Here is a 16,216-nt window from a genome sequence, read left to right as displayed (position 1 = left end):
TATGGCAATATTATTATATTGTTTTCTATGTGTTTCTTTGACTTTGTTATTAATTGGCTGCTCCCATGTTAGGGGCATAGATATTTTAAATTGTTAGATCTTCTTGTTGGATAGACCCTTTAAGTATGATGTAGTGTCCTTCCTCATCTCTTATTATAGTCTTTGGTTTAAAATCTAATTTGTCTGATATAAGGATTGCCACCCCAGCTTTCTTTTGGTGTCCATTAGCATGGTAAATTGTTTTCCACCCCCTCACTTTCAATCTGGAGGTGTCTTTGGGTCTAAAATGAGTCTCTTGCAGACAGCATATCGATGGATCTTGTTTTTTTATCCAATCTGATACCCTGTGTCTTTTGATTGGGGCATTTAGCCCATTTACATTCAGGGTAACTACTGAAAGATATGATGAATTTAATGCCATTGTATTGCCTGTAAGGTGACTGCTACTGTATATTGTCTGTGTTCCTTTCTGGTCTATGTTACTTTTAGGCTCTTTCTTTGCTTAGAGGACCCCTTTCAATGTTTCTTGTAGGACTGGTTTGGTGTTTGCAAGTTCTTTTAGTTTTTGTTTGTCCTGGAAGCTTTTTATCTCTCATTTATTTTCTTAAAATCTTTTTTTTAAATTTTTATTTATTTATTTATTTGACAGAGAGAGACACAGCGAGAGAGGGAACACAAGCAGGGAGGAGTGGGAGAGGGAGAAGCAGGCTCTCTGCTGAGCAGGGAGCCTGATGTGGGGCTCCATCCCAGGACCCTGGGATCATGACTTGAGCCAATGGCAGATGCTTATCAACTGAGCCACCCAGGTGCCCCATCTCTCCTTCTATTTTCAGTGATAGCCTAGTGGGATACAGTATTCTTGGCTGCATATTTTTCTCATTTAGTGCCCTGAATATATCATGCCAGTCCTTTCTGGCCTGCCAGGTCTCTGTGGATAGGTCTGCTGCCAATCCAATGTTTCTACCATTGTAGGTTACAGACCTCTTGTCCTGAGCTGCTCTCAGGATTTTCTCTTTGTCTCTTGAGACTTGTGAGTTTTACAATTAGATGTCGGGGTGTTGACCTATTTTTATTGATTTTGAGGGGGCTTCTCTGTGCCTCCTGGATTTTGATGCCTTCCTTCCCCAAATTAGGGAAGTTTTGTGCTATAATTTGCTCCAATATGCCTTCTGCCCCTCTCTTCTCTTCTTCTTCTTCTGGGATCCCAATTATTCTAATGTTGTTTTGCTTTATGGTATCACTTACCTCTTGAATTCTCATCTCATGATACCGTAGTTGTCTCTTTTTCTCAGCTTCTTTATTCTCCATCGTTTGGTCTTCTATATCACTAATTCTCTCTTCTGCCTCATTTATCCTAGCAGTTAGAGCCTCCATTTTTGATTGCACTTCATTAATAGCCTTTTTGATTTCGACTTTGTTAGATTTTAGTTCTTTTATTTCTCCAGAAAGGGATTCTCTAGTATCTTCTATGCTTTTTTCAAGCCCAGCTAATATCTTTATAATCGTCATTCTGAACTCTAGTCCGACATCTTACTAATGTCTGTATTGATTAGGTCCCTGGCAGTTGGTACTGCCTCTTGTTCTTTTTTTTTTTTTTTTTTGAGGTAATTTTTTTCCGTCTTGTCATTTTGTCCAGAGGAGAATAGAAGAATGAGAGAACAAAATGTAAAAAAAATACTAAAAGGGTAACAATGACCCCAGAAAATTCTATATATGCTAAACAAATCAGAAGAGACCCGAAATGGGGGGGGCGGAGAAAGAGGGGGGAAAAAAAGAAAGAATATGATCAGGCTGGTGAATATAACAGCCACACACTAGTTTTTGGGTGTATTTTGGTCGTTAGAAGAAATTGCCTCCCAAAATTTTAAATAAAGGAAAACATATATGTATACAAAAATAAGGGTAAACACAATGAAGGGATGGAATATGACTGTAAAGATGAAAATTAAAAAAAGATTTTAAAAAAGGAATTGGTAAGATAAGTTGGTTGAAAAAAGAATGAAAAAATTTTTTTAAAAATGTGATCAGGCGGGAGACTAGGACAATGTCATACACTAGATTTAGGGTATATTTTGGTCTGTTAGAAGAAACTGTATCCCAAACTTTAAAGAAAGGAAAACATATATGTACAAAAAATGAGGTTAAATACAATGAAGAGATAGAATATGACTGTAAAAATGAATAATTAAAAAATTTTAAGAAAGGAATTGATAAGATGTTGGTTGAAAAAGGAAAGAAGAAAAATTCAACTAAAAAATCAGAAAAAGAAGAAATAAAATTTAAAAAATTAACTTTGAAAGACTAAAGCATCATGGGAAAAAAGCTATGAATTCTATGTGCAGTATTCCCCTAGCACTGGAGTTCTGCTGTTCTCATTGATCGGTAAACTTGGTCTTGGCTGGCTCTTCTTGCTGATCTGTGGGAGGGGCCTGTTGCCGTGGTTCTCAAATGTCTTTGCCAGAGGTGCAATTGCCCTGCCCTTGCTGGGGGCCGGTCTAAGTAATCTGCTCGCGTTTGCTCTTGGGAGCTTTTGTTCCCTGAAAGCTTCCCGCACAACTTTGGAGGATGAGAAAAAAAATGGCAGCCTCCCAATCTCCACCCCGGAGGAGCTGAGAACTTGGGCCCCCACTCCTCAGTGACTCCCCAGAGAAAAGCAGTCAGTCACTCCCATCTCCCCGGTCTCTGGCCACACTCCGTGCTCACCCGGCCTGTGACCGAGCATTTCTATCTCTGGCACATGGCCCTGTGTGGAGTCTTCAAACCCAGCAGATCCCTGTGGTGCACTCCTGCACCGCTCTTCCCGGGGGTGGAGGGGAGTCTCCCCAGATCTGCCGCTTGTTGGGTCCCTGCTGGAAGAGCAGTGGCCTGACTGTGCTGCAGATCACGGCTTATGGCAACCCCGAGCTGAGAGCCTGCTCCTCGGCTCCATCTCTGCAGCCAGCTTCCCTGCTCTGATACCTAGGAGCTCTGCCGCACTCAGGCATCCCTGGTCCTGAGACCACACTGTCCCAGCAAGGGTTCTACCCCTGGCTTAGCCACTGGAGCGACATCCCTCAGCAGAGCAGACCTCTAAAAGTTACGATTTTGTGCTCTGCTGCTCTATCACTTGCCAGAAGTGGCCGACGGAGGCCCCCTCCCCTGCCATCTATCTTCCTGAATATCGCCTCAGATTCACTTCTCCACACTTCCTAACTTCCAGAAAGTGGTCACTTTTCTGTTCATAGAGTTGCTGCTATTCTTTTCTTTGATCTCCTGTTGAGTTTGTAGATGTTCTGAATGGTTTGATAACTATATACCTGAATTCCTGGGACCAGACGAAATTTAGGCCTCCTACTCCTCTGCCATCTTTCTCCTCCCCTCTCAGTGGGATTTTAATAGGGATTGCATTGAATGTGTAGATTGCTCTGGGCAGCATAGACATTTTCACAATGTTTATTCTTCCAATCCATGAGCATGGGATGTTTTTTTCCATCTCTTTGTGTCTTCCTCAATTTCTTTCATAAGTGTTCTGTAGTTTTTGGAGTATAGATCCTTTACCTCTTCGGTTAGGTTTATTCCTAGGTAACTTACAGTTTTTGGTGCTATTGTAAATGGAATCGATTTCCTTAATTTCTCTTCTTTCAGTCACATTGTTAGTGTATAGAAATGCAACTGATCTGTGCATTGGTTTTGTATACTGTCACATTGCTGAATTGCTGTATGAGTTCTAGTAATTTTGGGGTGGAGTCTTTTGGGTTTTCCACATTAAGTATCATGTCGTCTGCGAAGAGAGAGAGTTTGACTTCGTCTTTGCCAATTTTTTTTAAGATTTTATTTATTCATTTGAGACACAGAGATAGAGAGAGAGAGAAAGCTTGAGCAGGGAGAGAGGGAGAGGAAGAAGCAGGCTCCTCGCTGAGCCAGGAGCCCAATGTGGGGCTCAATCCTAGGATCCTGGGATCATGACCCGAGCCAAAGGCAGATGCTTAACAATCTGAGCCACTCAGGCGCCCCCCTTCTTTGCCAATTTGAGTGGATTTTATTTCTTTTTGTTGTCTGATTGTTGAGGCTAGGACTTCTAGTACTGTGTTGAACAAAAGTGGTGACAGTGGGCATCCCTGTCATGTTTCTGACCTTAAGGGAAAAAGTCTCAGTTTTCCCCCATTGAGAATGATATGTGCAGTGGGCTTTTCAAAGATGGCTCTATGATATTGAGGTATGTTCCCTCTATCCCTGTATTTGAACAGTTTTAATCAGGAAAGGATGCTGTATTTTGTGAAATGCTTATTATGCATCAATTGAGAGGATCATGTGGTTCTTGTCTCTTGTTAATGTGATCTATCACGTTGATTGTTTGGTGAATGTTGAACCACCCTTGTATCCCAGGAATAAATCCCACCTGGTCGTGGTCAATAATCCTTTTCATGTACTCTTGGATCCTGTTGGCTAGGATCTTGGTGAATATTATGGCATCCATGTTCATCAGGGATATTGGTCTGTAATTCTCCTTTTCAATAGGGTCTTTGTCTCTTTTGGGGATCAGGTAATGCTGGCCTCATGGAATGAGTTTGGAAGTTTTCCTTCCATTTCTATTTTTTTGGAACAGCTTCAGAAGAACAGGTATGAGTTCTTCTTTAAATGTTTGGTAGAATTCCCCTGGGAAGCCATCTGGCCTTAGGCTCTTATTTTTTGGGAGATTTTTGATGACTGTTTCAATTTCCTTGCTGGTTATTGCTCTGTTCAGATTGTCTCTTCCTTCCTGTTTTAGTCTTGGTAGTTTGTAAGTGTCCAGGAATGCATCCATTTCTTCCAGATTCCCTAGTTTGTTGGCATATAGCTGCTGATTTCTCCTCTTTAATTCATGATTTTATTATTTGGGTCCTTTCTCTTTTCTTTTGGATAAGTGTGGCCAGACATTTATTGATCTTATCACTTCTTTCAAAGAACCAGCTTCTAGTTTCGTTGATCTGTTCTACTGTTCTTCTAGTTTCTATTTCATTGATTTCTGCTCTAATCTTTATTATTTGTCTTCTCCTGCTTGGTTTAGGCTTTATTTACTGTTCCTTCTCCATATCCTTTCAGTGTGACTAACTGAAATTTAAATAAAAAACTTGAAACTATAAAGAAATAAAGTTCTAATTCTTTTTTTAAAGATTTTATTTATTTACTTGAGAGAGAGAAAACATGGGCAGGGAGAGGGGCAGAGGGAGAAACATGCTCCCCACTGAGCAGGGAGCCTGACACGGGGCATGATCCCAGGATCCCCGGATCATGACCCAAACCAAAGGCAGACACTTAATCGACTGGACCACCTAGGTGCCCCTAAAGTTCTAATTCTTGACTTAACCTTTGTAGCCACATATCTTGTGACTTCCCAGCACCCTCCCGGACTCCCATTTCCTCAACATGCTCTGTTCGGCTATGCTGCCAAGTCTTTGCAATTTTGGGGTCCATTCGAGTATACTCCCTACCTAGTCTTGTTCATCCTTCAAGATCAATTCAGACATGTCTTCTCTGGGGAGCTTTTCTCAGATAATTATTCCTTCTCCTTTTGGGGGGCATGGCATTATAATTGTGACTTAATTAATTGTGAGATTCTTGAGTTCAAGGACTATTTTCTAGCCCCCTTGAAGTACCAGTGCTTGGTACAGAGTGGGCACTAAATAAATATGTGATGAAATAATGTTTCTTTATTCTAGACTATGGTTAGAAAAGGAGGGATGATGGGTGAATAATTTTGTGCCTTGTGTCCTTCCAGCTTGGAAGACAGTACGAGCTCTTTGCTGTGGTTGCCCATGTGGGGGCAGCTGACTTTGGTCATTACTGTGCCTATATCCAGAACTCTGTGGATGGAAAATGGTTCTGCTTCAACGATTCCAATGTTTCTTGGGTGAGAACATCGTCCAAAATTTCCTCTTGTCCTGGATTGGCCACCTCTAATAGATTCTGAACCCAGGACTAGATGGGTCCTCAAGGTCAGGACACATTGTGGGCCAGTTCTCTGTGTGTGTGTGGGGGGGACTGTAAACAGTCCTTTCCTTTATAAAAAGCTTTTTTAAATTCAAGTATAGTTTACACGATGTTACATTAGTTCCAGGTGTACAATATAGTGATTCAACATGTGTATACATTTATGCTGTGCTCTCTGCAAGTGTAGCTACCATCTGTCACTGTACAATGCTATCACGGTATCACTGACTATATTCCTTACGCTGTGCCTTTTTCTTTTTGAGAAAGAGAGAGAGAGAGAGAACAAGCAGGGGTGAGGCATAGGGAGAGAATCCCAAGCAGGCTCCACGTAGAGGCCTCATGTGGGGCTTGATCTCACAACCCTGAGATCATGACCTGAGCTGAAATCAAGAGTCGAATGCTTAACTGACTGAGCAACACAGGTGCCCTATGTTGTGCATTTTATTCTTGTGACTTACTCATTCCATAACTGGAAGCCTGTATCTTTCACTCTTCTTCACCCATTTTGCCCATCCCCGCCTCCCCTCTGGCAACCATCTGTTTGTTCTGTTTATAGGTCTGATTCTGCTTAAAGTCCTTTTCTGCATGAAGTCCCCATCTGATGTATAGCCCTGTGAGAGTTCACTTAGCTCAGTGTCTAGGTTTGTTGGTGTCTTCTGTCTGTGGGAAACTTACAGAAAGCAAGAAGAGTTAGATATATGTAAGTTAGAACCAAGCACAATCAAGTTTAAATAGAGGAAACAGGGTACTAAAAGAGGCTTCATAAACATGGCATCCTATCACTGGATGATCCAGGTCTTGAGAGGTACAGGGGTGGGTTTGTCTGGATGAGTGAGGTGGGGTAAATTGTAGTACCCCATACTCTCTGGGTTCTTAACAGATGTCAGCTCGATGCTTCACTTCATCTATTTATGTACTTCTAGGTATCCTGGGAAGACATCCAGTGTACTTATGGAAATCATAACTACCGCTGGTAAGTGTTTGAGTGATGGAAACCCAATGAGTTTACACAGGGTTCTTATTGCTGTATGAAACTCCCATGGATTCAGCTGCCACTTGTATTTGGGTAACTCCCCAGTGATTAGCTGTTCAGCCTCATCTCTCATTACACATCTCACCGTAGCATGCATTTTTCACAATTTAGATGCCAATAATACTAAAGTATAACTACTCCCCAAACATCATATCTCCATAGCTTGCACATGCAGTTCCTGGTTTGTTTCTCCTCTCCTAATTTATTTTTGAGGCAAACACCCACTCATGCTTTTATATCTCTGCTCATGGCTTTTCCTACTCTGTAAAGCCTGCACTGATTGACGCTGGAAGATTTGTAGGGGCTTCTCATATGCTTGCCGGGCACTTTAAGCATATGTCCTTTATAGCAAGGACCACCCTATTTGTAATTGTTTGCATATATAACTTTCTTTTATATTAGACCATGAGCTATTTGGGATAAAGGATCATTCTTTTTCTTTGTCCGGTACAGTGGCTTGCATTTAGTAAATAGCTATAAATATGTTTTTAAAAATCAACAACTACAGGGGGGCAGCTAGAGAAGCCAGATGAAGGGTTTTTTTTAAAGATTTTTTTAAAATTTATTTGAGAGAGAGAGAGAGCACAGGCAGGGGGAGTGACAGGCAGAGGGAGAGGGAGAGGGAGAAGCAGACTCCCCACTGAGCATGGAGTCTGATGCGGGATGATGCGGGACTCGATCTCAGGACACTGGGATCATGACATGAGCTGAAGGCAGACACTTAACTGACTGAGACACACAGGTGCCTCAGGATGAAGGGTTTATTTATTTATTTATTTATTTCATTTTTTAAAGAAAAAATTGTTCTGTTAACCATTGTATAGTGCATCATTAGTTTTTGATGTAGTGTTCAACTATTCCTTAGTTGCATATAACACCCAACGCTCATCACAGCATGTGCCCTCCTTAATACCCATCACCCGGCTGCCCCAGCCCCCATCCCCCTCCCCTCTGAAACTCTCAGATTGTTTCCTGGAGTCCAGAGTCTCTCATGGTTTCTCTCCCTCTCTGATTTCTTCCCCTTCAGTTTTTCCTCCCTTCCCCTATGGTCCTCCACTCTATTCCTTATGTTCCACATATGAGTGAAACCATATGATAATTGTCTCTCTGCTTGACTTATTTCACTTAGCATAACCCCCTCCAGTTCCATCCATGTCGATGCAAATGGTGGGTATTCATCCTTTCTGATGGCTGAATAATATTCCATTGTATATAAGAACCGCATCTTCTTTATCCATTCATCTGTTGAAGGGCATCTTGGCTCCTTCCACAGTTTGGCTATTATGGACATTGCTGCTATGAACGTTGGGGTGCATGTGCCCCTCCTTTTTACTACATCTGTATCTTTGGGGTAAATACCTAGTAGTGCAATTGCTGGGTCATAGGGTAGCTCTATTTTGAACATCTTGAGGAACCCCCATACTGTTTTCCAGAGTGGCTGCACCAGCTTGCATTCCCACCAACAGGGTAAGAGGGTTCCTCTTTCTCCGCATCCCCGCCAACATTTGTTGTTTCCTGCCTTGTTAATTTTGGCCATTCTAAATGGTGTAAGGTTATATCTCATTGTAGTTTTGATTTGTATTTCCCTGATGGCTAGTGATGTTGAATATTTTTTCATGTGTCTGTTAGCCATTTGTATGTCTTCTTTGGAGAAGGTTTGTTCAGGTCGTCTGTCCATTTTTTGACTAGATTATTTTTTGGGGGGTGTTGAGTTTGAGAAGTTCTTTATAGATCTTGGATACCAGCCCTTTATTTGATAAGACATGTGCAAATATCTTCTCCCATTCTGTGGGTTGCCTCTTAGCTTTGTTGACTGTTTCCTTTGCTGTGCAGAAGCTTTTTATCTTGATGAAGTCCCAAAAGTAATTTTTGCCTTTGTTTCTCTTGCCTTTGGAGATGTGTCTAGCAAGAAGTTGCTGGGCTGAGGTCCAAGAGTATCCTGCCTGTGTTCTGCTGCAGGATTTTGATGAATTCCTGTCTCACATTAGGTCTTCCATCCACCTTGAGTTTATCTTTGTGTATGGTGTAAGAGAATGGTCCAGTATTATTCTTCTGCGTGTGGCTGTCCAGTGTTCCCAGCACCATTTGTTGAAGAGACTCTTTTTTTTCCACTGGACATTCTTTCCTGCTTTGTTGAAGATTAGTTGACCATAGACATGAGGGTCCATTTCTGGGCTCTTTATTCTGTTCCCTTGATCTATCTGTCTGTTTTTGTGCCAATACCATACTGTCTTGATTACAGCTTTGTAATAGAGCTTGAAGTCCGGAATTGTGATGCCACCAGCTTTGCTTTTCTTTTTCAAGATTCCTCTGGCTATTCGGGGTCTTTTCTGGTTCCATACACATTTTAGGATTATTTCTTCCAACACTGAGATAAATGTTGATGGTATTTTGATAGGGTTTGCACCCATTGAATGGATGGATTGCTCTGGGGAACATAGACATTTTAACAATATTTGTTCTTCCAGTCCATGAGCACGGAACGTTTTTCCATGTCTTTGTGTCTTCCTCAATTTCTTTCACAAGTGTCCTATAGTTTTCAGAGTACGGATCCTTTATCTCTTTGGTTAGGTTTATTCCTAGGTATTTATAGGTTTTGGTGCAATTGGAAATGGGATCGATTCCTTGGTTTCCCTTTCTATTGCCTCATTGCTACTGTATAGAAATGCAACGGACTTTTATGCATTGATTTTATATCCTGCCACTTTGCTGAATTCCTGTATCAGTTCTAGCAGTTTTTTTGGTGGAGTCTTTTGGGTTTTCCACATAGAGTATGATGTCATCTGTGAAGAGTGAAAGTTTGACTTCATTGCCGATTTGGATGCCTTTTATTTGTTTTTGTTGTCTGATTGCTGAGGCTAGGACTTCTAGTACTATGATGAGAGTGGACATCCCTGTTATGTTCCTGACCTTAAGGGAAAAGTTCTCAGTTTTTCCCCATTGAGAATGATATTCACTGTGGGCTTTTTGTATATGGCTTTTGTGATCTTGAGGTAATTTCCCTTTATCCCTACATTGTAGAGAGCTTTAATCAAGAAAGGATGCTGTACTTTGTCAAATGCATTTTCTGCATCAATTGAGAGAATCATATGGTTCTTGTTCTTTCCTTTATTAATGTGGTGTATCACATTGATTGATTTACAGATGTTGAACCATCCTTGCAGCCCAGGAATAAATCCCTCTTGGTCCTGGTGAATAATCCTTTGAATATTGGATCCTATTGGCTAGTATCTTGGTGAAAATTTTTGCATCCATGTTTGTCAGGGATATTGGTCTGTAATTCTCCTTTTTGATGGGGTCTTTGGTTTGGGGATCAAGGTAATGCTGGCCTCTTATGATGAGTTTGGAAGTTTTCCTTCCATTTCTGTATTTTGACACAGAAAATAGGTATGATTTCTTCTTTAAATGTTTGGTAGAATTCACCTGGGAAGCCATCCAGCCCTGGACTTTGTTATTTGGAAGGTTTTTTTCATTACTGCATCAATTTCCTTGCTGGCTGTGGGTCTGATCAGGTTTTCTATTTCTTCCTGTTTCAGTTTTGGTAGTTTATATGTTCCTAGGAATGCATCCTTTTCTCCAGATCGCTTAATTTGTTGGTATATTGTTGCTCTATAGTCTTGTAATTGTTTGTATTTCTTTAGTGTAGGTTGTGATCTCTCCTCTCTCATTCATGATTTTATTAATTTGGGGCCTTTCTCCTCTCTCTCTCTCTCTCTCTTTTTTTTTTGTTAAGTCTCGCTATAGGTTTATCAATCTTATTAATTCTTTTAAAGATCAACTCCTGATTTCCCTGATCTGTCCTACTGTTTTCTTTTATTTCTATATCATTGATTTCTGCTCTAATCTTTATTATTTCTCTTCTCCTGCTGGTTTTAGGCTTTATTTGCTCTTCTTTCTCTAGCTCCTTTAGGTGTAAGTTTAGCTTGTATACGTGAGACTTGTTCCTTGAGAAAGGTCTGTATTGTTATGTACTTCCCTCTAGGATTGTCTTTCCTGCATCCCAAAGATTTTGAGCAGTTGTATTTTCATTTTCATTTGTTTCCATGAATTTTTAAAAATTCTTCTTTAATTTCCTGGTTGAACGATTCATAATCTTTAGTAGGATGCTCTTTGACTTCCATGTACTTGTGTTCTTTCCAAATTTTCTCTTGTGATGGAGTTCAAGTTTTAAAGCACTGTGGTCTGAAAATATGCAGGGAATAATCCCAATCTTTTGATGCTGGTTGAAACCTGATTTGTGATCCAGTGTGTGATCTCTTCTGGAGAATGTTCCAGAATATGTATTCTGTTGCTTTAAGATGGAATGCTCTGTATATATCTGTGACATTCATCTGGTCCAGAGTGTCATTCAAAGCTCTTGTGTCCTTGTTGATATTCTGCTTAGATTATATGCCCATTGCTGTGAGTGTGGTGTTAAAGTCCCTTATTATTGTATTATTATCAATGTGTTTCTTTAATTTTGTTATTAATTGGCCTATTAATTGGCTGCTCCAGGCTAGGGGCATAAAGATTTACAATTGCTAGATCTTCTTGTTGGATAGACCCTTTAATTATGATAGAGTGCCCTTCTTCATCACTTATTACAGTCTTTGGTCTAAAATCTATTTTGTCTGATATAAGGATTGCTACTCCAGCTTTCTTTGGATATCCATTAGCATGATAAATGATTCTCCACTTCCTCACTTTTAATCTGGAGGTGTCTTTGGGTCTAAAATAAGTCTCTTATAGATAGCATTTCAATGGGTCTTGTGTTTTTATCCTTTCTGATACCCTCTGTCTTGATTGGAGCATTTAGTCCATTTACATTCAGAGTAATTATTGAAAGATATGAAGTGCCATTGTATTACCTATAAAGTTGCTGTTTCTCTAGATTATCTTTTCTTTCTGACTTTGTTACTTTTGGGCTCTCTCTTCGCTTAAAGGATCCCCTTTAATATTTCTTTCAGGTCTGGTTTAATGATCACAAATTCTTTTAGTTTCTGTTTGTCCTGGAAGCTCTTTATCTCTCCTTCCATTCTGAATGACAGCCTTGCTGGATAAAGTATTCTTGGCTGCATATTTTTCCCCTTTAGCATGTTGAATATATCATGCCCCTCCTTTTTGGCCTGCCAGGTCTGTGGATAGGTCTGCTGCCAGCCTTATGTTTCTACCCTTGTAGATTAAGGACCTGTTGTCCTGAGCTGCTTTCAGGGTTTTCTGTTTGTCTCTGAAATGGGCAAACTTCACTATTATATGTTGAGGTATTGAACTATTTTTGTTGATTTTGAGGGGGTTCTCTGGACCTCCTGGAATTGAATGCCTGCTTCCTTTCACAGATTAGGGAGGTTCTCCTCTATATTTTGCTCAAATAAACCTTCTGCCCCCTGTCTGTCTTTTCTTCCCCTGGGACCCCAATTATTGTAATATTGTTTTGCTCTATGGTATCACTTATCTCTAGAATTCTTCCCTCATGATCCAATAGTTGTTTATCTCTCTTTTTCTCAGCTTTTTTATTCTTCATCATTTTGTTTTCTATATCACTATATCATTTATCCCAGCAGTTAGAGCCTCCATTTTGGATTGCATCTCGGTAATACCTTTTTTGATTTCAACCTGATTAGATTTTAATTCTTTTGTTTCTCCAGAAAGAGATTTTTTGATGTCTTCTATGCTTTTTTCAAGTCCTCTGGTATCTTTATTATTGTTCTAGTTCTGTTTTATTATCAAATTCTAGTTCTGACATCTTACTTATATCCATATTGATTAAATCCCTGGCAGTGAGTACTGCCTCTTGTTCTCTTTTTTGGTTGAGTTCTTCTTCATTGTCATTGTGTCCAGAGAAGAATAGATGAAAGAGAGCAGAAAAGATAAAAATAGGAAAATATTTTTCTAAATATACACTGACAAATATACAATAAACAAATCAGAAGAGATCAGAAGCCAAAAAAGAAAAAAAAAAAGAAATAGAATAAAACAGAAGATGAACAAAACAGAATTATAAACTAGATCCTGGGTGTATTTTGGTCTGTTCATCAGAAGAAACTAGATCCCAAATTGTAAAGAAAGAAAACATATATATATATATATACACACAAAAATAAAATTGAATACAATGAAAGCAATCCAAAAATGGTAAATATATGTAAGATGTAAATGTAAAAATATAAATTAAAAAAGACCTAAAAAAGAGTTGATAAAATAAGAAATTAGGTGAAAAGGAAAAAATTTAAAAGTGAAAGACTAAAGAATCATGAGAAAGACCCATGAATTCTACATATGGTTTTCTCCTAACGCTGGAGTTTTGCAGTCCTGTATGGTCAGTAAACTTGGTATTAGCCAGATGTTCTTGCTGATATTCTGGGGGGAGGGGCCTGTTGCATTGATTCTAACGTGTCTTTGCTTGGGTGGTATTGCACCCCCTTGCCAAGGGGGCTAAGCTCAGTATAAATGGCTCTGGATTGCTCTACGTGGGTTTTGTTCCCTGAAGGCTTCAGCACTGATTTGGGGCATGAAAATGAAAATCGCAGTAACTCGATCTCCAGCCTTAGAGCTAAAAGCTTGCACCCCCCCCCACTTCCCAGTGTGCCCTCAGGGAAAAGCAGTCAATCACTCTTGTCTCCCTGGTTTCCATCTGCAGTGCTCACCTAGCCTGTGATGGAGCACTTTTATCTTAGGCATGTGACCCCCTTTTGAGTCTCCAAATTTTAGACTCCTGTGGTGCACACTGTACCACTCCTCCCAGGGGGAGGGGCGTCTTGCCTCAGTTTTGCCTTTTTCTGGGCCCCTGCGTCGAGAGTGGTCCCCCAACCATACAGCGGTCCAAGGTTTATGGCAACACCAAGCAGAAAACCCACTCCTGGGCTCGCTGTTTGCAGCCGGGTTCCCTGCTGCTTGGGAACTCTGCCACACTCAGGCACCCTGTTATTTCTGTGACCCTGGGGATCCTGAGACCATATCGTCCCACCTGGGATTCTGCCCTGCTTTGCCACGTGAGTGCCTTTCAAGCAGGGATGTCCCCCACTGTAACAGAGTTCTAAAAATTCTGATTTTACACTCCGCTGCTAATATCACTTTCTGGTGGCCAGGTACAGAGGCTCCCTCCCCCTGAGGTTTATCTTCCCATATATCACCTCAGATTCATTTCTCCACACCTCCTACCTTGCAAAAAGTGGTCACTTTTCTATTTGTAGAATTGCAGCAATTCTTTTCTTAGATCTCCAGTTGAGTTCACAGGTGTTCAGAATGATGCAATGAGCACGGGGTGTTATACTGATCTGATGAATCATTGAACATTATTTCAAAAACCAATGATGTACCACACCTTGGCTAATTGAATTTAAATTTTAAAAAAAGAATGATTTGATAGCTATATAGCTGAATTCCAAGGACCAGATGAAATTAGGGTCCCACTCCTCTGCCATCTTACCTCTGTGCCTCCAGATGAAGTTAAAGCAGAGAGACTTTGTAAGTTTTTCCAGTTTAGTTTCTGGATTAGGGGTGACATTGTATACAAGAGGTGATATTTGAAATGATTTTAGCTGCAGGAGTAGGCCTGATCACTTGAAAAATAATGAAGTAGCTAAAATTTGTGTTTGAAATCCTCTTACAATCTTCTTTGTCTTTTCTTTGTCTTTTCTTTCTTCTGAACATCTCCCTTAGATGATCATTCTATGTCACTTTCTGGTTGTCAGTGATTCTTCCATTATTTAAATCAGTGTTTGGCAAACTGTTTCTGTAAAGGGCCAGAGGGTAAATATTTTAGGCCTTATGAGCCATACAGTCTCTGTTGCAACCACTCAGCTCTGCTCTTGTAGCACAAAAACAGCCACAGACACTATGTGAATGAATGAGTGTAGCTGTGTTCTGGTTAAATTTATTTGCAAAAACAGGGTTAGATTTGGCTTGTGGGCTGATAGTTTGTCAACCCCTGATACAGATGTCAACTAATAGAAGCTTAGTGGCTATTTTCCCAGGTTACCCATTTTTTTTCCCTCTGAGGTGATGGATAGATGAAGACTTGATCTAACAACCAGAAACTTTTCTGATGTTTGTCCTATCATGAATTAATATGTCAGTTAACTATGAATGTTTCATTTCTGTTATGCTGTTGCATTTTTTTTTCTTTCTAGGAGAGAAACTGCTTATCTTCTGGTTTACATGAAGATTGAGTCCTAATGGATGTTTCCTAAACCTTCAGAGACTGACAGTGTTTCATTTTCCTTTCTATCCCTGGATCTGCTACTCTTGCAAGAGATTTTGCAGTGAGAAGAAGGCTCATTTTCAAATTGTGTAGTCAAACTATTTGTAATAAGGGGTAATTATCAAAATATTTAATAGTAACTTTGCAGGGGTTTTGATCAGTCAGAATAGACACTTCCACGTGGATCCTGGCCATATGGCTGGGGCAGGGACCTGAGTGCTCTCCGCTGTGGAAGACATTAATTCTTTAGTTAGGGGAGTGCGGGAGCTCAGATGTTCCTAGGGGAGGAGAAACCAGGCCAACAATGGTAGTGGGAGGCATTCAGGTGGCAAGGAGCATTGGTAGGGAAGTATTTCAGTATTTTACAGCCAGTATGATGGTATGATATGTACTGGCAGAATATGATTTTTCTTTAATTTAAAACAATTTTAGAACCCATATCAGTTCTGTAAAAGTCAAGTGTTTTGTCACTGTTATTCATTTATGTGACAAATAAGATAGTGTGGTAGGCACCATCGTGAATAAAGTTCTTTTTCTCAAAAGTAGTTTGCAGTTTAATGGAGGGTGATTAAAATACGTAAAATACTGAGGGTTTGTGCTACAGGAATTAAAGGACAGTGAAATACTTCTATTGTGGGGCCATGGGAGAAACCATAAAGCTGGAAAGGGGGTTAGGATGGAGAACAGTCCATTTACATGGGTAAGCATACACAATGGCATGGCTGAGAAAGGCAAGGCTCAAGGTTCAAAGATTATCCACAAACCTGGCTCCCCTCTACCAAGGAAGCAGTGGAGATTGATAAGGCTGGATGGTAGGTGGCGCTCAGAATGTAGAAGGTCTTGAACTACTAAGAAGTTTGGATCTAATTTAATAGGTAATGAGGAACTGTTGAAGGGTTTCAAAATAAAAGGAACATTTAGTGGTGTTTTTGGTAAAATGAATCTGCTGGGGCTGGCAACATGAATTAGAGACAGAGATGGTAATGTAAATGGAAAAGTGCTCATAGTCACTAGAGCCATTTTGGAGGAAGGATGGATGTGGACAGTGAGAGAAA

General features: G+C 40.2%; 1 protein-coding gene across 4 annotated transcripts in view; it reads left to right on the top strand.

Moving 5' to 3' along the window:
• The window catches only part of USP18 (ubiquitin specific peptidase 18), a 66,777-nt gene extending 51,074 nt beyond the window's left edge, over positions 1 to 15,703 (top strand). For 3 of the 4 annotated variants that reach the window (XM_073886972.1, XM_025851878.2, XM_073886973.1), the window contains 3 exons: positions 5,738 to 5,869; positions 6,873 to 6,922; positions 15,091 to 15,703. In XM_073886972.1, coding sequence (XP_073743073.1) covers positions 5,738 to 5,869; positions 6,873 to 6,922; positions 15,091 to 15,136 — 228 coding nt within the window. In that variant the 3' untranslated portion in view covers positions 15,137 to 15,703. The remainder of the gene's footprint in view (positions 1 to 5,737; positions 5,870 to 6,872; positions 6,923 to 15,090) is intronic. The other variant, XM_025851879.2, reaches the window with a different exon arrangement.
• Positions 15,704 to 16,216: the final 513 nt, after the last annotated feature.

The sequence above is a fragment of the Callorhinus ursinus genome, unplaced genomic scaffold (assembly GCF_003265705.2).
Source record: "Callorhinus ursinus isolate GAN/ISIS: 27379988/994484 unplaced genomic scaffold, GSC_fseal_2.0 scaffold74, whole genome shotgun sequence".
In the NCBI taxonomy this organism is placed as follows: Eukaryota; Metazoa; Chordata; class Mammalia; order Carnivora; family Otariidae; genus Callorhinus; species Callorhinus ursinus.
The sequence above is the reverse complement of the archived record's forward strand: the minus strand, read 5'-3'. Positions and strand labels throughout refer to the sequence as shown.